Below are 20,896 nucleotides of genomic sequence, written 5' to 3' on the forward strand. Positions count from 1 at the left end.
CACATCACTCCTGTTCTTAACTCCCTTCACTGGCTTCCTGTCCTTCATAGAACTGATTTTAAACTTTTAAAGTTTGGTTTTAAAGCTCTTAACAGCCTCACCCCATCGTATTTATCTGAGCTTTTAACTGTAACCCTGGTGGAGCTCTGAGGTCAACAACTTTAGCTGGAAGTGTTCAGGTTAAAATACAAGCCCTGGGGTGACCGAGCCTTTTCTGTTGCTGCCCCCAGGCTCTGGAATAAGCCCCCCCCCCGAGATGCATCTTATTTCTGATCTGGGCCTCTTTAAATCTGGGCTAAAAACATACTTATTTCAGATGGCTTTTAATACCCAGTAGTATGGTGACACTTTTATATTATCTTATTCAATTTTGCAGTATTTTATTGTTTTTTACTGCTATTTTATTGTTTTTTACTGCTATTTTATTGTTTTTTACTTCTATTTTATTGTTTTTTACTTCTATTTTATTGTTTTTCTACTGTTATTTTATTGTTTTTTACTGCTATTTTATTGTTTTTTACTGTTATTGTTTTTTACTGCTATTTTATTGTTTTTACTGTTATTTTATTGTTTTTTACTGTTATTTTATTGTTTTTTACTGTTATTTTATTGTTTTTTACTTATTCTTTTCTTTATTTATTATCTGCTGTAAAGCACTTTGGTACCGAAATGGATTGTTGTAAAGGGCTTTATAAATAAATTACATTGACATATGTGTGCCAGAAGCTTTCCTCCACATGTGAACGCAGAAAAGATGCGTTTGCATCAAATGACGTATAACGTACCTCTTTTACTGGTGGAGAATTAAACAGAACTTTGTTTCTGCAAAACTAACACATCGATGTAATCAAAAGCTTCCCGGCTAGACTGGAATATTAATAAATGTGGACTCGTGGATATCAAAGATTGCTCCAAATCTGACCTTTGTAATATCTCGATAAGAAACGGATCAACAACAAACAAACAAACAGTCACTCTGACCTTTAACCCTCTTTTACAGAGATTTTTAATGTTTTTATTCAATCAGAGGCTCCTAAGAAGCAGGGCGTCCATAACCAAAGTGGAAGGAGTTTCTCAGCTCACTTACTTTGTTACAGCTCTTACAAATTCTTCTGAAAAAGGTGGGCACAGTGTTTTTGTGCTCTCTCACTTTAAATGGAACACCTAAAAATGGCTGAAACAGCTGATCGGAAACCCTACCTTTATTTAACAGATCAATATAATATAAACTTCATTCTTGTTTGTCATTTTAAGGATAAAATCCCTGTAAAAATGCCTGCTTTTCACCACCAGGCTCTCTTGTCGTGGTCTCCTCTCTTCAGTTATTTTACGTGGAATAAGAAGGGCATTTTGTACTAAAAGGTGCAATATTGGTTTGACAATAATGTTGATCAGTTATTCAACAGAGATGGTCTTTTGTTGCCCTATGAAGAATTCTTATTAGAATATAATAACGAACTGGCTTCTATAGAACTATTTCGGGAAGATCATAAACAAATAAACACCATAAACAGATATATAATTGACCTTATTGGCAAAGTTTCATATCCCTAAATGCAAATATGCAGGAAGACAACCAAAGTTAATGTTATTCCCCCTTGTATTACTTTAAAAAAGTATTCTTGCTACAAATTCTGTATTTCATTCTTTATTCCTGTATCGTTATTATTTTGCTCAATAAGATGATAGGAGGGAAAAATAGTTGCATTTAAGCTCAACTCAACAATAAGAGTAAAATGTTATGAATTTTACTGAAGTCTTAACTGAGATTTAAAGTCATGGCTGTAGAAATATGCTTTAAATATGCTGAACTTTCATTGTCTAACTAAATAAATGTGTACATCACATTTTTTCTCAATGATTAGTGAATTGTTAGCTTGGAACGACAAATTAAAAATGTTAGGTTTGCATATTTTCTTACGTACGTGGTTTCCAATAAAAGTGCAGTGTTTGGTGTAATACCGCTGCGTTCAACAACATAGCTTAAATAAGCACACAAAAGCACAGGAAATACCCTTCATCATGGTAAAAAGCAGTGCAGGTGATAGTCCACCTTCTTATCATCAGCACCGAGTACCATACAGTCTGAGCCGTGTACAGATTGAACAAAGACATCATGAAAAACGGGACCCAAAAGGACCAATGAACGCTTAGCTGAACGTTCGCGAGAAAATTGTTGTCCAATCAGAGCGCGCAAACTTGGGGCTTCACTGTGATTGACACAAGGGATCAGCGAATAGGAAAATTAGAAGCCACTTAGGGGCGTTTCCAGGAAGAGAGCAGTAACACTTTCCTGTAATGGCGGACCAGGCAGAGAACGAGACTATCGGGTTCAACGACAACAGGTCTGTTAACATCGATTACAATCTTCAAATTAATATCAGCTGAATATATTTTATGGAACATCAGCCGAAATTTCATATGCAGTTGGTCGGTGGTGGTTTGCATTGGGACTTTGTGAAATACAGTATGAGTTACTTGTGAATGTAGCCACGCCAGCTAACTAGCTCTCGGCTAACTAGCTTATGTTCCCTGGCGGCTCGCCTCGCCTCTCGTTGCACGCGGTAAACAGACACTTTTTCCATCTTACTGGGCTGTATACATCACCCGCCCCCTAGTTTTTGTTTATACAGTACCCACATGAACAACTAACAGCCAGCCAACTAAGTTATGACACTTTCAATTGGTAAGCAGCACACCCTCAATATTTTGAATGGATTAGCCTCTATTAGCTTAGTTAGCAAGAAAAGGCTGCTTTCTCTGGTAGGTTTTGTTTTGGATTACGTTCACCGTCAACAGACTGTGACCCAGGTTAGTTCAACTTGTAAATGCAAGGGGAAATGCATGTTCCGTAAATACATAAAGGCAAAGAAAGCAATAACCCCTGAAGGCGCCCTGGCCAAGTCCCTGTGAATTTAGCATCAAGAACGTGTCTGAGGAGTTTCTGAGACACGTCAACAAAAACTCAGCCCCGCAACAAAGAAATGGATCCACGCACATGTAACTTATTCACAATGGTTGTTAAACACTTTGACTCTTTACTGCCTCCACAGTAAACACGCTACTCCCAGCAACAGTTGTACTGCTGCTGTTACTCTCTTGAACTGATTGTGGGGAGGTGAAAAACAGCTGCTGATTCTAAACAACACCTCTGTATTCATATCATACTGATCTAATATTCTGACTATTTGCAGTAGTTTTCTTCCAAATAATTTTCCTTTGATGGTCGCTCATTTCTTTGTCGCCACAGATTTGTTTGGATGCCCCTTTCTCTGCAGAGCATCGTGTTTTTAGGCTCCAGACTGACAGATCAGTGTCTTAAATCACGTCTCAGTCCATTTCTTCTCTGTGTAACCAACTGATATCTGTCCACTATAAGCTAAAACACATTTGTGATGGATTTTAAGATGAGAATATATATATCTGATATCAATATATTGACTTATGACCATAAAATAAACGCACTGCTGGGTGTATTTGGAAGTATTATGACTTCTCCGTAAAAACAGGGCCAGATGTTGGCTTTTTAAATCTGCAGCGGCGTGACGGTTATATCAAAGGAAAGTATCAGAATATAATTTTCTATATTGATCGAGCTTGATCCCGATAGAGGTTTTACATTTTAAAAGTATACTTTTAAACTTTAGAACAGAGTTTTTTATACAAAGTTAAGTGACACCATGTAAACACTGAGATTTGCAAACAAACTTAGAAGTTTTCTCCTCTTGTAATTAAAGAAGAATTATGGATGTAAAACCTGTAAAAATCTGTAACTGTAATGATATATTCCAAATTAAGGTCTGGATCACAACACTTTTGTACATCTAACAAATCTGGATCTACTGTTGTGATCTTTTTGTTTTTAATGCCTTTCATATGGGGCCACAGGTGATGAGATGATATCGTCCCACATTTCCTTGATTTCTGCGGTGTTGCTGGAGTGAAAAGTTTCCACCTTATATTAATCTTCCATATCACTGATGGAGTGTGAACTTAGACTACTTCGACAGTCTGGCTCTCTTCAGCGACTCTTGTCCTAGTTTCCTTCCTCAGTCAGCTGATGGGTCACTGGATTTCATACAAGTAGATAGATCGACTGTAAATGTAACGCTTTTATCTGCTTTTACGATCGTTTTATAACCCAGTTTCTTCCTATCCAAGATCTCTTAAATAGGAGCTAATTATGTAGCATTAGACTTGCTCGTTGGGTGAACTTTTGAACTTTTCTTTCACGCGTGTTTGACTTATTTCACATAACAAATCTGCTTTTACGATCGTTTTATGGCCCAGTCCTAATAGAATTATCACCAGTGACTTTTTTCCATCCTTTTCTGTCCACTTTAGCCAAAGTAAAACTTAATGGAAGAAGCCGATCTTACAAGATGGTGCTCCTTTCCCAGCATGCACTGTGTCACCTACCTTTGAATAACTCTGAATCTTATAAATACGGGAAAAATTCTTCCTATCTAAGGTCTCTTAAATAGGAGCTAATTATGTAGCATTAGACTTACCCGTTGGGTGAACTTTTGACTTATTTCACATAACAAATCTGCTTTTACGATCGTTTTATCGCCCAGTCCTAATAGAATTATCACCAATAACTTTTTTTCCATCCTTTTCTGTCCACTTTAGCCAAAGTAAAACTTAGCTTAATGGAAGAAGCCAAACTTACAAGATGGTGCTCCTTTCCCAGCATGCACTGTGTCACCTACCTTTGAATAACTTTGAATTCTTCCTATCTAAGAACTCTTAAATAGGAGCTAATTATGTAGCATTAGACTTACCCGTTGGCTGAACTTTTGCCTTATTTCACATGATTGTAACCCTGTCCTGTTTGGCTGTGGTAGAATGGCGCAGCAGGCAGTGCGGTTCCGCAGCCCTGCTCCAGCACCAGCGCCTGCACAGACTCCAGTGTTACGCGGCCCCCCACCTCTACTGAGGCCACCGCCGCCTCCATTTGGAATGATGAGGGGACCCCCACCAAGACCCCCATTTGCACGTCCACCGTTTGACCCCAACATGCCGCCCATCCCACCGCCGGGAGCCATGCCGCCACCCATTGGACCGCCTCATCTCCAGGTGACTGGTCATCTATCTGGGAGTTTATGGTTCTGTTACAACACCAGAATTTCTTTAGAAATGGAACCAAATGCTTGATAGTGAGGTGTCACAGAGATATGTAGCATAAGCTAACTTTGATCCCCTCTTTTGAAGAATCCTGATGTGTTTTTGTTGTCTAATGAGAGAACTTTTAGCTTGACTCGGCTCATTTAAACGCATCCCAACTAACAAATAAAAAGTGCAACTTAATTCATGAAGAAAAGACAGAAAATGTTGCTGGTTCTGTACTTAATGCAAGTTGTTTGTTAGTGTATCTCATGCTTGTTGTCTGGCTAATGCTGGTCATTTTTATAGTAGTTAAACCAGTCATTGTTACAGTAGTGATGTCAGCCCTGACCTGCTCACAGGTGGATTAGAGTAATGTTAAAAATGCCTTAATGATGGAGAAGAACAGAGTAACCTCCATTAGGCAGCTATTAGGCAAAAAGGGAGCTTTGGCCCTTTCATATATTTCAACATAACATCAATACTGGCTCTCAGGGATATGACTCGGCACCTTTTACAATCTCTTTGGCTTCCACCACAATTGATTCTTACATACAAGGCAATTCCCCTTTAATTGTTGCCTAATTGATGCACAAATTCATCAGGAACCAGTCCTTCACAGAGTATCTGACCCAGCACTTTTCTGCACTTTCTGCACATTTAGGCCCCCAGTCTAACTTCATGTAGTTTCATATGCTTGACATGTTTGTTTTGTTCTTTTTCCACTGCAGAGACCTCCGTTCCTTCCCCCTCCCGTTGGTAACCTGCCACCTCCTCCGGGGATGCTGTTTCCTCCAGGGATGCCCCCTGTTCCTACATCTGGAAACCCTGCACTCAACCCTGCAGAGGAGATCTGGGTAGAGAACAAGACGCCAGAGGGAAAGGTAAGATGAAGGAGTAGTTAATAATGTGATAATAATGTGATAATAATGTGATAATAATGTGATAATAATGCCACAGTAAAGCCTGTATTGAATGTATTCAACACTGAACTGGATTAAGATGAATAATGATGCAGATCATCACATTATTAAAGATGAAACCCCCCCCTCACAGGCATATTACTACAATGCTCGGACCAGAGAATCGGCCTGGAGTAAACCAGAGGGTGTGAAGATCATCCAGCAGTCTGAACTTAACCCTCTCCTCGTGGCGGGGGCTGCAGGTTCAGGTGCAGGTGTGGGGGTGACTGCGGCTGTCAGCTCAAGCAGTGGCAACACTACAGCCAGCACAGCGGCTGCAGCCTCCCCCACTCAGGCGCCCTCCTCCACCCCGTCTCGCACACACACCTCCAGCCCAGACTCCGTCACCACCCTCTCGCCCTCAGTGAGCATCGCAGGTAAACGCCTCACCTTTCGCCACCAGCAGGTCGCACTCGGGCCGCCACACACTCAAACAGAGCCTTTTTGTCCCTCCCAGCCACCATTGTAGCAGACCTCGCCCCTGTTCCCACAGCGACCTCGACTGTTGCTGTGTCGCCGGTCACCGTGGTGACCGTTTCCACGGTGCCATCGCCCGTAACAGCAGTGCAGACCATGCCTCTGCTGCCGGCGGCCCTGCCTCACAGCGTGGCCCAGCCCACCGCAGCCATACCTGCCTTCCCCCCCGTCATGGTGCCACCTTTCAGGGTGCCTTTGCCAGGGATGCACATCCCTCTACCAGGTGAGACTGGCAACGATACCTCAAGCTGTTCGGACTCCTCTGGGCACTTCTTTACTGTGTTTTGTCCTGTTGAGTCTGGAAATGTTCCTGTGTGGCTCACTCTAACTGCACCCTACATTTCAGTGACGTACTTCAGGGAATGAAGTGTGAAAAAGTCTTTTTATGTGCTGTTTAACAGCCGCACGGACTCTGTTTGGGCAGTAGCTTCTCAGTCGTTAGCCGCTCGGTTAAAATGAAAGTTTGCAGACGAATAAGATCAAGTTTTAGGTGGAAACGCTTAATTCTGAACTGAAAAAAAAGATAATTCACATTCTAAATATGATTAGTTGTTGAATAAAGTGTGGGTCTCAGTTAGAGGGCTGTTTTCTGTTGTTTTTAAATGTTTTTATTTACATTTTCTTCTCTAAAGAAGTGAATAAATCTTACATGTATCCACGCTAACCTCCAACACCTTTTGACACACAACGCATTCATAAATGTGAGCAGAAACCCAGTAACTGGTTTCATAATGATGTTTGAGTGAGACTCTTACACACCTTGGCAGCTGATGTTTCGTGTCTTGCTGTGTTCAACCAGATGCTTACTTGTCCGTTGTTCTTGCAGGTGTAGCAATGATGCAGATAGTAGGTGCACCGTGTGTAAAGGCAGGCCCCAGCACCAACGGTAAACACCCACCCGCTCGCCTCCCAGCTCTACAGTAGATGGCATGGTAGTGAATGATGTGCGTTTTATGGTATCTGTGGGGACTCTACAGCATTTCATTGCCACGGCGACGTCTTACCGGATGGAGAAACCACTCACCGCCATCCTTTGGTTTGAAACGAGCTTATGAATGAGTTTTTCTCATGAGAATATTTGGCTTTCACTAAAAGATGCGCGTTGTCCCCAGGATCCGGTCAGGAACCGTCAGACATCTTGTTTTTATTTTCTTTATCATCTAAATCAGGGGTTCGGGAACCTTTTTGACTAAGAGAGCCATGAAAGCAAAAAATTTGGAAATTTATTTCAATGAGAGCCATATAATATATTTTAAAAGTGAATTCAACTAAATGTCAGCATAATAAGCCTCTGAATTTATTAGCATATATTAGCATATTTTATTAGCATATTATTTATTAGCCTATATTAGCATATTATATTAGCATATCATTTATTAGCATACTCACCATCTGTGAATGGTTTTCCGTTCCTCACTATTGCTAAAGATCCAGCAAAGCTAGCAGAATTATAGCCACCTTGCCGGGTTGCTGCTGGCTAGCTTGTACCCTGCTCAGTAGCTCTAGCTTGTACCCTGCTCAGTAGCTCTAGCTTGTACCCTGCTCAGTAGCTCTAGCTTGTACCCTGCTCAGTAGCTCTAGCTTGTACCCTGCTCAGTAGCTCTAGCTTGTACCCTGCTCAGTAGCTCTAGCTTGTACCCTGCTCAGTAGCTCTGGCTTGTACCCTGCTCAGTAGCTCTAGCTTGTACCCTGCTCTGTAGCTCTAGCTTGTACCCTGCTCTGTAGCTCTGGCTTGTACCCTGCTCAGTAGCTCTAGCTTGTACCCTGCTCAGTAGCTCTGGCTTGTACCCTGCTCAGTAGCTCTAGCTTGTACCCTGCTCAGTAGCTCTAGCTTGTACCCTGCTCAGTAGCTCTAGCTTGTACCCTGCTCAGTAGCTCTGGCTTGTACCCTGCTCAGTAGCTCTAGCTTGTACCCTGCTCAGTAGCTCTAGCTTGTACCCTGCTCAGTAGCTCTAGCTTGTACCCTGCTCAGTAGCTCTAGCTTGTACCCTGCTCAGTAGCTCTGGCTTGTACCCTGCTCAGTAGCTCTAGCTTGTACCCTGCTCAGTAGCTCTAGCTTGTACCCTGCTCAGTAGCTCTAGCTTGTACCTTGCTCAGTAGCTCTAGCTTGTACCCTGCTCAGTAGCTCTGGCTTGTACCCTGCTCAGTAGCTCTAGCTTGTACCCTGCTCAGTAGCTCTTGGCTCGCTTTCTTTCTGCTGTCTCCTGCCGGGTATTTTGATGCAAAGGTAGCATGGCGCGTGTTTTTCGACCGTTTCATCGATGTAATTTTGTCTTTGCAAACTAGACACACCGCAGAATTTGCTCTCTCCACAAAGGAGAATTCTTTTTTTCTTTTCGCCATCTTCTTCGTCGAAGGGTTAGCTTTGAGCTAACGACCGAGCAGACTGATTCAAAAGGGGGCGTTTACCTGTTTTACAACGGCCAACGTAGTCCAGTATCATCCAATTAAAATAATGGACAATTGCTCCTGCAGCCCTGAACAGGACATGAAAAATCGATGGATGGATTAAAACAAGTGAGAATATTTAGTTTGCAATCATCAAAAGAGCCACACCTGGCTCGCGAGCCATAGGTTCCCGACCCCTGATCTAAATGGTTAATTTGGGGCATGTTGCTGGTTGGCAGGAACTTTGTAGCCCGTAAAGCGGCCTATAAGAGGCCATCTTGATTGACCCTCCCTGCTGTTTCTTATTGTAACACGTGGTCATGTGGTTGTCGTCTTTGTGGCATGGTCGTGGTTGTGTGGCCACTACTCGTTTGTTATTGTATGTATGAAGCCTGTTTCCACTGTCAGTTGGTTGTTGGAGATGTTAAATCTGTTTATTTTTGAGCAGATTCTTCCCATGAATACTTTTTGTGCCTCATCCAGTCGACTCTTCTGCTTTATGATCAAACAAATGCATTTAGTAACAGTCTACTGACTGATAAGAGCCCAATCTTTGTACATTTCTTATCTTTAGGATGAAAATAGATGAGAGGGTCATTGTTTACCAGCAGATTATATTATTCAGGAAAGAATTGAGCAACTTAGATTAGGACTCCAGCCTCTATGCTGGAAACACTGGCCTCAGACAAGGGTAAGGTGCTCCTTTTCTTCAGAGGATCATTGAGGAGTGAGAATCCAGCTCTTCAGGGCTTGGGGGATGAGAAGATGGCCATTTCTCATTGATTCCTTGAAGAAAAGAGGCTCATTACCTCTGCAAAAGTTAGGATTGGGACACATAAACAACCTTAATGTCATGGAGAATAATGTCCAGATGAAAGATGACGGGCGATTCCCTCAAACACTTTTTTCCTATTTGCATTGATTTCTTGTAGAAGAACATTTCGGTCACAAAGAATCAAATTAGGTGGGATTTGGGTTAGTATTTAGGATCCGAAATGTCAATCCTCTTGTAATAAATTGATGCAAAAGGGAAATTGTGAGAGTGAATAGCCAATATTCTTTCATATGAACATTAAAAAGCCACCGAGCTTATGGTTTCTGCATTATGTTTTTCATATAATGTTTTCAAGTTGGCACAAGAGAAGAAGAAGAAGTTTTAATCTCATGCAGGCTGTGCAGTTCAACTCGTGTCAGCGTTTCAGAAGGAAAAATTAACTAACTGTGGCCTGTCTGTCTTGTCTCTGACAAACAACAGGCATGCTCCCTGGTATGGGCCCGCCTTTGGTCTCCATGATGCATCCCCAGCTGTCACTTTCAGCAGCCCCCGCCTCCATGGCTGGATCGTTGCAGCTCCCCGAGTGGTCAGAGTACAAAACAGCTGATGGCAAAACTTACTACTACAACAACCGCACACTGGAGTCCACCTGGGAGAAGCCATTGGCCCTTATAGAGAAAGGTAGGCACTGCGATGGTTTAATGTTCCTCTAACATTTGGGTGGAAGAGCCATTCATTGGATGGAAGAACCACTCATTGGGTGGAACGGCCACTCATTGGGTAGAACGGCCACTCATTGGGTGGAAGGACCACTCATTGGGTGGAAGGGCCACTCATTGGGTGGAAGGACCACTCATTGGGTGGAAGAACCACTCATTGGGTGGAAGAACCACTCATTGGGTGGAAGGACCACTCATTGGGTGGAAGGACCACTCATTGGGTGGAAGGACCACTCATTGGGTGGAAGGACCACTCATTGGGTGGAAGAACCACTCATTGGGTGGAAGAGCCACTCATTGGGTGGAAGAGCCACTCATTGGGTGGAAGAGCCACTCATTGGGTGGAAGGACCACTCATTGGGTGGAAGGGCCACTCATTGGGTGGAAGGGCCACTCATTGGGTGGAAGGACCACTCATTGGGTGGAAGGACCACTCATTGGGTGGAAGGACCACTCATTGGGTGGAAGGGCCACTCATTGGGTGGAAGAGCCACTCATTGGGTGGAAGGACCACTCATTGGGTGGAAGGACCACTCATTGGGTGGAAGGACCACTCATTGGGTGGAAGGACCACTCATTGGGTGGAAGGACCACTCATTGGGTGGAAGGGCCACTCATTGGGTGGAAGGGCCACTCATTGGGTGGAAGGGCCACTCATTGGGTGGAAGGGCCACTCATTGGGTGGAAGAACCACTCATTGGGTGGAAGAACCACTCATTGGGTGGAAGGGCCACTCATTGGGTGGAAGGACCACTCATTGGGTGGAAGGACCACTCATTGGGTGGAAGAACCACTCATTGGGTGGAAGAACCACTCATTGGGTGGAAGGACCACTCATTGGGTGGAAGAGCCACTCATTGGGTGGAAGAGCCACTCATTGGGTGGAAGAGCCACTCATTGGGTGGAACGGCCACTCATTTTGATAGGAAATATCAAAGATTGTAATATTCACTTTGCAGGATCGCATTCTCCTCAAAAGTTTCGTTTGTTAACCACAATTATTTTGACTAAATAACGTAGCCTGAATAAAGAAAGGTGGAACCAATGATTAAGAATGCAGCTGCTCTGGGTCTGAACACGTCACTTTGCGACAGCAACAAGCCAAGCAGAAGCGCAACACAAGAAGTTTGTTTTTAACGTTCGTTTACCCATTTCATGTTTTATGGGGGAATGTAAATTTAACGACGCTTGGCGAGAAATGCAAGCATTTTATAACTGGTTAAGACCGGTGGTACCATGGGCTGAAGGCTTTAGAGTCTCATGCCAAGTCGTCCAAGGACATCAAGTCAACCAAAGGGAAGAATCAAACTCCTTCCATCGCCGGAGTATTTCAACCCGCTAACGTTAGCCAGCTAGCTGTTAATGTGCCTGAAGCAGCTAACGTACACCAGCTAGCTGCTAGCGCAACTAGAGTGGATCTGCAGGCAGCTTTTGGGTCCAGACCAACGATGAAAGTTTAATTTTCATGGTTGGTGTGGATTCAGTTGTTCAGGACTCTCTCTACTCCCCATATTCCCAGCATGGAATAAGAAGCTAGCTGATGAAACCAATGTTTTTGTCCACATTTTAACATTTGTTTGAGAAATAAATGAACAAATTAAAAACATAATTCTTTGCTGGTAGGTATTTGCTGAAATAGGTATGAAGTTTTTATATAAATGGTCTTAAAAAGACTTGAATTTGACTTGAAGGAACCTGTTATGTTTCTGGCTTGATTTGCTGGTACAGTCAGTCGGATCCACGGATGAAACCGGCTCTGATCTCTGACTCCTTATTTCCTGAAGAGGACCAACGTTTTTCTTCTTTCAAATAATGAAAAAAATCACGTGCAGTTTAAATGTCCCACTTTAATTATTGGATATGGCTTCTAAGAAGGTTTCTGTGTGTTGTGGGGAATGCTTTTTCGTCTGGTTTGTGAAAGCTGAACTCAGCTGAATAATCTCTGTTCCCAGAAAAAGAAGCGGAAAAGATCAGAGAGCGTCTTGCCCAGGAAGAAGCCGAGGCAATGGAGATGGAGGACGAGGAAAACAAAGCCGAGAACACTAATAATGAGAGAGAGGTATGTGAGAGTCGCACATTTAACTGGGGGAAGGACAGGAATAATGCAGTGGTTGTGATACAAAACTCTCAAACCATGTTATTGGTAGAATATTTATTGATGATGTGTCAGGCTGGAAGCTTTAAAGTTAACTTTGAAGATGAATTGGTGCTGAAGTCTTGAGGAATTCGGCATTTCTTCAAGGACCTTCTTTTTAACTGATCTCGATCAATACTTTTTCTGTGTGTCTGCCACAAAGACACATCATTTGTTCCCATTTCTTTAGCTGCATCTATGAAAAACAGCAAAGAAAACACAGTTTGACAGACAGAAAATAGGATTTCTGCAGCAACAAGGTGATTCCCAAAGAGCTATTAGCTGAAAACTTGGCATATCTCAGCATGGTGTGCAGTGAGTCCTTAAAACATTTGAGGAAACTGGACAAGTGGAGGACAAAAGAAGAAGTGTCAGGCCTAAAAAACTATCTCCAGCAGATGAACAGGATCTGAAAGTGATGTCCTTAAGAAAGAGGAAAAAATCCAGCTGTGACCTGACAGGACCTGAGAGATGCATCTGGACCTTCAGCTGATCCATCTACTGTTGGCCCAAGCCTCATCAGAAATGGTCTCCATGGAAGGGTGGCTGTCAAGAAGCCGTTCTTAAGGAAGGGAAACAGGGAGAAAAGGCTGAGCTGTGCCAAAGGACACAAGAAGTGGACTGAAAATCAGTGGCAACAGGTCTTATGGAGGGATGAATCCTCCCCAGAGCCCGGACCTCAACATTATTGAAGCAGTGTGGGATCATCTGACAGAGAACGGAACAAAAGGCAGCCCACATCCAAAGAAGAGCTTTGGGATGTCCTTCAAGAAGCCTGGAGAACTATTCCTGAAGACTCCTTAAAGAAATGACAGAAAGCTTGTCTCAGAGGACTTTAAAGCTCGTTGGAACTCTTTTTTTTCCTTTTATTCTGGTTATTTTTATGTTTTAATCCCTATTTTCTGTTTTCCTGACAATACATAAAGAATTTAGGCTCATAACTTTTGCAGTTTAACTACTCAAATCTTCTCAAATACGCCCAAAGTTCCCTTTAAGTTGGTTGAATTCAGATCCGAGATGATTGAAAGTGTCCAATTTGTGAGCTGATGCTACACTGGATTAATTATGTAATTATTACAGAATAGTTTTAGTCATTTGAACGTCTGATCGGACACTTTTTCCTTATTTTTTTAGCATTTATACGCAGTGAAACAAGAAAAAGGGCAAATGTGGCTCTAAATCTATTCAGAATCACCATCTGAGCTTCTTCACTGTCTGAACTGGTTTCTGTTAAAGAAGAAAATCACATATCTATCATTTAATCAGTCAAGAAGGCTTTTTTTTTTCCACAACTTCCTGTTTTTATACGTAGAAACCAAAGCTATTCCTGAAGACTCCTTAAAGAAATGACAGAAAGCTGGTCTCAGAGGGTTCAGGCTGGAGAATAAAGGAGCTCAGACCAGATATTCCCTTTAAAGCTGCTCAGAGTTCAGTTTTTTCCTGTTTTTCTTGTAATAAATGATGAGGGACGCTGTAAAATGAGTCTATAGATGATGAATTTAGGAGGAACTTTAATAACCACCATTCTGCCCTTTTTTGGAGGAGCCTAAAGAGGAAGAGATGACAGAAGAAGAAAAGGCGGCTCAGAAAGCCAGGCCCATAGCCACCAACCCCATCCCTGGCACACCTTGGTATGCGTCCCGTGTAAAATCGCACGCCATCACTTTACCTGAAGGCAAAAATGCGCTGGTGATGTCACGGCGTCTTCCTTCTCCTTTCACTCAGGTGTGTTGTGTGGACGGGGGATGATCGGGTGTTTTTCTACAACCCGACAACCCGGCTGTCCATGTGGGACCGTCCCGAGGAGCTGGTTGGTCGAGCCGATGTTGACAAGCACATCCAGGAGCCGCCGCACAAGAGAGGCCTGGAGGACAGCAAGAAGATCGGTGTGGAGAAGCGCTCACTTCTACAATAACGGCTCATTTTTTACAGTTTGCTGCTTTGTCTGTGGTCCTATTCATTTCCTTTGTTCATCCACAGGCGTCAGTAAGGAGGAGCCGGAGATATCCATCTCCACCGAAGAGAATCAGGAGGAGGAGCCAAGCAAAGCTAAAAAAAGAAAGCAAGTTTTCCCGTACTGCTAAAGGAAATATCAAGCCTCTGTCCTTTTCCTTTTCCTGTGCTCCCAGACCGCCTCTCCATCCTCTGATCTTTGTGATTTCAGGAAGGAGGACACGAAGGAAGCAGATTCAGAGAAGGAAGCAGCTATGGAGGCAGAGCTCCGGGCTGCCAGAGAAAGGGCCATCGTGCCACTGGAGGCCAGGATGACCCAGTTCAGAGAAATGCTGCTGGAGAGAGGGGTAACAGAAACCACACCCTGAAAATGACCTTGTTGTCTTATCGTCTTCACTGCCTAATACCCCTCACCCCTGCAGGTGTCTGCCTTCTCAACCTGGGACAAAGAGCTTCATAAAATCGTGTTTGACCCCCGTTACCTTCTGCTGAACCCAAAGGAGAGGAAGCAGGTTTTTGATCAGTATGTGAAGACGCGAGCAGAGGAGGAGAGGAAGGAGAAGAAGAACAAGCTGATGCAGGCCAAGGATGAGTTCAGGAGGATGATGGAGGAGGGGAAGCTCACTCCGAGGTAAAGAAACGAGCCTTTTCTACCGGTTGGAAAGGGCTGAATTCTTTGCTTTGCAGGGAATCCAAGTGGCGCTGATTTATGGTCATTATTCTTTTGATCTTTGCAGAACAACCTTTAGTGAATTTGCTTTGAAGCACGGCAGAGATCCACGATTTAAGACCATAGAGAAGATGAAGGACAGGGAGGCCATCTTCGTGGAATTCATCACCGCAATGAGGAAGAGGGAGAAGGAGGACTCCAAAAGCAGAGGAGAGAAGGTATCATTCACACTCCTAAAACCTGGGGTTAGTTAGCACTAAAGTGACCCAGGAGTCGACACTTCTGTGAATCTTTCCCAGTCCACAGCAGGACTTTCCTCTGCTGTTTGACCACCTAAATGTGAAGGTTTACAGTGTTCTGAAAGTGCTGTTGCAGGTCCTCCAAATGCAATCTGAAAGCTTTGCAAAGTGAGAAGCATCTCCACACACAAACCTCTGTTGGTCCCAGTTCTTCTGTGGAAGCTACACATGTTTTCCCTCTAACTCTGTAATGTTTCCTCCTCAAACACTTGTTCCTTTAGTCATTTTCTGCCAGCCTTCAGTGAAACTCCTCCTTGACGAAGGCATTTTACACACAAATGTCCTTTTTATGTTTCAGGTTAATAAGAGTTTTAGATGCATTCGTTTGATGAGGAGCTGAAATGCTTTTTAGGAACTGGTGGCCTTTATTTGAAAGTTGAAATGCATATTTAATGGTTTCCCTGACATCAAAGAGGAAATAAAAGTCTAGATCAGCCAAATTATTCTAATAATTCTAGAAGAACCTTATTGGTAATGACTTTTCTGTCTGAATAATCCGATAAAAGGCCGTGTTTCTTTCTTGTAGCAAACAGCACAAGTTGGTCGGAGAGCTAACGGAGGGATTTCTACACAGGCACTCTACTGGGACCACTTCATCCACACGCCCCCCTGCAGCACAGTTTATTCACTCCGTGCTCTGTGACAGTCGGCTAACTTCACACAGAGTTTGCTGCTGATAGTTTTGTGCAACATGGCAGAATATTTATCAGATTTTGACGACGTGAACGATGACTTTGAGTAAGATGGTTCTTACCGGGTAGATGAACGTATTTCATGCCAGGAATAAGGTTTAAAAACACCGGAGTTCCCCTTTAACAGATCTGTAAAACAGCTGATAGTAAATTCAGTGGAAAGAATAGTTCAAAAGCTTTCATGTGTATTACTTGAATTAGTTTAATTGAGGATGAAATAAATAAAATACGACATAAAGACTTCCTTCATCCTTGAGTTTGGGTAAAGATTCTAAAATATGGATTTCTTTTGATGCTCATGTTACCGTAGCTTTAGTTTTTTTCAGTTTATTAACTCTGGTAAGAACGTCCATCTTACTCATCTTACTCTTGCTCTGTTAGCTCATAGTTCACGTTCACTCCCGTAAGAACGTCCATCTTACTCAAAGTCGTCGTTCACGTTGTCAAAATCTGATAAATATCCTGCCATGTTGCACAAAACTATCAGCAGCAAACTCTGTGTGAAGTTAGCCGACTGTCACAGAGCACGGAGTGAATAAACTGTGCTGCAGGGGGGCGTGTGGATGAAGTGGTCCCAGTAGAGTGCCTGTGTAGAAATCCCTCCGTTAGCTCTCCTATAGCCGCAAGTAGCCACATAACAGAGCTATGAGCTAACAGAGCTATGAGCTAACAGCAGCTATGAGCTAACAGAGCTATGAGCTAACAGAGCTATGAGCTAACAGCAGCTATGAGCTAATAGAGCTATGAGCTAACAGAGCTATAGCACACGTTCATTCCTTCATTCTTCTTAAAGTATTGGTGAAATAAAGACAGATAATGCCTTATTTAGAGGCTGCATCCTCTAAGCCCCGTTCACTCCGTTATATGGATCTCCAGTTATCTAAATATCTTCCGAAGGACGCCGACTTTCACCAAACTGTTCTCTGTGAGCAGATGAACGTATTTCATGCCAGAAATAAGGTTTAAAAACACCGGAGTTCCCCTTTAAGGTCCAGTGGAATCCTTTGTAATTGAGGCATGATTCACACCAATCAATCTCTCTTGAGAGGACCAGACTTTCTGAGTAAACATTTAGTTTTTTTAATGGATGGGACGCTCCTGGACTCCACTCAGCTCCTGCAGACGTGGTTAGAACTGACCTTTTTCTTACTTTTGGCAGCTTCTGTGCCTTTACTTTAGCCAGATATTCTGGATAAAAATCTGAGCGAAATGCCTTGACATACGGTTTCTGAAGGACATCATCTTCTGCTCCCGGTCACTCTGGGGACATATAAGACTTGCATTACTTTCTCCTACATTTCTATTCTATTTCTATTCTATTCTATATGGTTTTATAGCACCCTCTGGTGGCAACTGATGCAAATGTCTTGAGCTTTCAGGACCTCTGCAGGCTCCTGTTGCTCTGCTGATCCCGCCCACAGTTCTGGACAGATGTGGTATGAAGTTTGGTGTCTTTTTGCAGGTAAAGCAGGACTTTTTTGATCTGCTGAGCGAGCAGCACATAGAGGGAAGTCAGCGGTGGAGCAAAGTGAAAGAGAGGCTAGAGACAGACCCGCGATACAAGGCTGTGGAGAGCTCTGCACTCAGGGAGGAACTTTTCAAACAGTACATGGAAAAACAGGCCAAGGTAGGAGCTCCAGCTTTCCTTCGTCCCTGTTTGATCATTTCTGTGCCGTGAATGTTTGATTGTGCTCCTTTATCTTCCAAATGCATGAAATCGCAAGCAGAATTCACAGAGAAAACTGTCCCACCCAACAGAGCATCGACATCGACAAGGAAAGAGAGTTGGAGCGGCAGGCGCGCATCGAGGCCAGCCTCCGAGAGAGAGAGCGGGAGGTGCAGAAGGCCCGATCAGAACAGACCAAAGAGATCGACCGAGAAAGGGAGCAGCACAAAAGGGAGGAGGCCATCCAGCACTTCAAAGCGCTCATGTCTGACATGGTGAGACGCTCTTTTGTGTCAAAACCCGGGTCACCTTTCATTAAATCCTAATTAATGCAAGTTGTTGATATCTGTGTTCAAGTAGACTTTGAGTGGAGATAAAAGAAGACTTTTCTTAATCATCTACACTCCTCAGGTGCGCTCTTCGGACGCAACGTGGTCAGAAACCCGCCGCAATCTGCGTAAGGACCACCGCTGGGAGTCTGCGTCTCTGCTGGAGCGGGAGGAGAAGGAGAAGCTGTTCAACGAACACGTGGAAGCGCTGGCAAAGAAGAAGAAAGAGCATTTCAGGCAGCTACTGGATGAGACCAGCATGGTAAAAACGGGAGGGTTGCTGGTCAGGATGAAGGACCGCGGGCTGCAGCTCATGTTGTCCTCTGTTGCAGATCACTCTGACAACTACATGGAAAGAGGTGAAGAAGGTCATCAAGGAAGACCCTCGCTGTATAAAATTCTCCTCCAGCGACAGAGTAAGACCATCTTATTGTAGGTCTTGAGCTAATTTGCATTTTAATGTTTTAACTATTAGATCGTACGTATATCGAATGTAAAACATGCAGCTTATTGCACCAGGATGCAGCTGCTCTTATATAACCATCATTAGCTTTCAGCTTGGACTGTTTAAGGTAGATGCTAACTAAAAAAAAGACAATTAATGTCATAGTTCATTAACCCTTTGATGAAATATGCAGCTTGTTGCAACAAAGAATTATTTAACTGTGAAGCAAACACATAAAAAGGTTTTTCTTTCCTTCATTTGTCTCTGGCATCAAACACAGCTGCTTTTAAATCAGATGAGGCACCTGAAACTAAGGAATTATTAACACCAACATGTTCAGTCTGGACTCAGTCGGAACATTTGCTTGCTGAGGTGTGCTTGTAGCTAGCTTTGTAACAAAGCCGTCCATTGAAGATGAACGTACCTTTTAGCACTGAAACGTAACGTTAGAAAACATTAGCGTTCCTATTCAAACACATCACTGTTATAACGTTACAGAAAACACATGAAATATGTGTGCTAAGGCTAATTAATCCAATCGTCATCGCTAATGTTAACGTTTACAGCTAACAATATGAGTAAGTGGCAAGCTAACTCTCTGTTTATGCTAATGTTAGCCGCTAACTAGCCAGTTAGCTTAGCAAGAGGACGGTGCCTCTTCACAATCAGCCACAACAACATGCTTCCTGTTCAGGTGCTCGTGCATCGTTGTGCTGCTGTGGAAGTTCTGCCTTACAGATATTTGTCTTTTAGTTTTCTTAAAATGCTCCCACACTTTTGAGCTCCGTTGCCATGGAGCCACGATACCAGAGCCCGTCTGGTTTAACTTCCTGTGACATCACGGCTGACTGTGTGTCGAGGACAGAAAGGCAGACGCAGCAGTGGTGGCAGCCCTAGTTGTAACATTGATGTAGGGGAAAAAAAGGTGTAATTTCTCACATGTTAATCTTTGGTTGCAGAAAAGACAGCGAGAGTTTGAAGACTACATTAAAGACAAATATATTACCGCCAAGGCTGACTTCAGGACCCTGCTGAAGGAGACAAAGTTCATCACATACAGGTCGGTTCACCCACCAGAGACTCGGTAAACTCCAGAGATGTGGTTTTACTGCACAGACAGAACCAGCAGATACTCTGACCTGCTATAGTAGAAGTTCCAGGGGGCGGTTTGTTCTTGAACTTCTTCAGATGTTTCTTCAGAGTAAAGCAGATGGCTGGAGAAGTCGTTTAAATAGAAGTTTATTGCGTGTTAAAGTTGAATTCTCAATCATTTCTGACCATCTGTGGGTGATAAATCTTCATTTTGTGAAATGTTTGGACCCTGGTTTGTTTTAACTGCTGCGAATATCCATTAAAAGGAGTTTAGATTCCACATCATCGCTGCCTGTGTCTCTCCTTCCAGGTCGAGAAAGCTGATCCAAGAGTCCGAGCAGCATCTGAAAGACGTGGAGAAGATCCTCCAGAACGACAAGCGGTACCTCGTGCTGGAGTGTGTCCCCGAGGAGCGCAGGAAGCTCATCATGTTCTACATCGAAGACTTGGACCGCCGCGGCCCGCCGCCTCCCCCGACCGCCTCTGAGCCCACTCGACGCTCTACTAAGTGACCAATCACATAACCTTCTCGGCCAATGCCCTACTCTTCCTAGCCCTTGATTTGGCCAGAGCATGACCTCCCCTCAGCATCCCCTGAACCCCGGCCTCTTGGCCCACGACTGCCCTTGCAGTGTTATTGCTGGGGGTTATATTGCTTAGAGATGTACCATAGAGATAAACGGTTGAGGTCTCTGTGTTATGTCACCTCTTAGCCCTGAAGTAGCCCTGCGTTTAAGGCAACAGCAGGGATCAGAGGTTACCTGATGTCAAGGTGACCTGTGACCTCTCCCCTCTGACTGACCACATAAGAGGGAGAGGGAAGTGATGAGGCGGCTGCCCGAGCAGCTGCTCAGGTGTAAGATAGCGGATGTAAATGAAGATGAGAGTGCGAGAGGTTGTGCGTATGTGTATGAGTGTGGTGCACGCATGTTTGAGTACGTGTGCATTTGTTTGAGGCGTCCTTAAGCCTTACAGCTCCACTGTGCCAGTCATTGTTTCAGCGGCCCAGTGTGAATGTTAGTTTGAGCTCAGTGGTTTACTCCGATGTCGCAGCAGTTTCTCTGTTGAATGAAATAAAGGCAACTTCCACTGTTTTTCAACATGATGTGTTGTGGTGTTGTTTTTAAGGAGCAGGAAGCTCAGCTGCCATCAATATTAGGAAAGCAAACCCTTCTAATTTTAATTTAAT

The 20,896-nt window shown here is 43.5% G+C and overlaps 1 protein-coding gene across 3 annotated transcripts; it reads left to right on the forward strand.

Moving 5' to 3' along the window:
- Positions 1–2,268: 2,268 nt before the first annotated feature.
- tcerg1b (transcription elongation regulator 1b (CA150)) lies at positions 2,269–20,807 on the forward strand. Of its 3 annotated transcripts, none has more exons than XM_072374245.1 (20): positions 2,269–2,345; positions 4,848–5,079; positions 5,838–5,990; positions 6,163–6,445; positions 6,526–6,768; positions 7,372–7,431; positions 10,189–10,389; positions 12,380–12,486; positions 14,104–14,192; positions 14,287–14,447; positions 14,542–14,627; positions 14,730–14,861; positions 14,937–15,145; positions 15,252–15,402; positions 17,638–17,802; positions 17,934–18,116; positions 18,253–18,432; positions 18,503–18,586; positions 19,575–19,675; positions 20,018–20,807. In XM_072374245.1, exons 1-20 carry the CDS (start codon positions 2,299–2,301, stop codon positions 20,217–20,219), a joined length of 3,069 nt encoding a protein of 1,022 aa, XP_072230346.1. In that variant the 5' UTR covers positions 2,269–2,298; the 3' UTR covers positions 20,220–20,807. The 3 variants fall into 3 exon arrangements, with proteins under 3 accessions (XP_072230346.1, XP_072230347.1, XP_072230348.1); XM_072374246.1 differs by having other exon boundaries at positions 14,107–14,192; XM_072374247.1 differs by lacking the exon at positions 7,372–7,431.
- Positions 20,808–20,896: the final 89 nt, after the last annotated feature.

The sequence above is a fragment of the Leuresthes tenuis genome, unplaced genomic scaffold (genome assembly GCF_036924035.1).
Source record: "Leuresthes tenuis unplaced genomic scaffold, fLeuTen1.0.hap1 SCAF_21, whole genome shotgun sequence".
In the NCBI taxonomy this organism is placed as follows: Eukaryota; Metazoa; Chordata; class Actinopteri; order Atheriniformes; family Atherinopsidae; genus Leuresthes; species Leuresthes tenuis.

Coding starts and splice junctions, on each gene's coding strand:
- tcerg1b (XM_072374245.1), top strand. CDS start 2,299: ATGGCGGACCAGGCAGAGAACGAGACTATCGGGTTCAACGACAACAG. Junction 14,193..14,286: donor CCCATCCCTGGCACACCTTG/GTATGCGTCCCG, acceptor CCTTTCACTCAG/GTGTGTTGTGTGGACGGGGG. Junction 14,862..14,936: donor AAATGCTGCTGGAGAGAGGG/GTAACAGAAACC, acceptor TCACCCCTGCAG/GTGTCTGCCTTCTCAACCTG.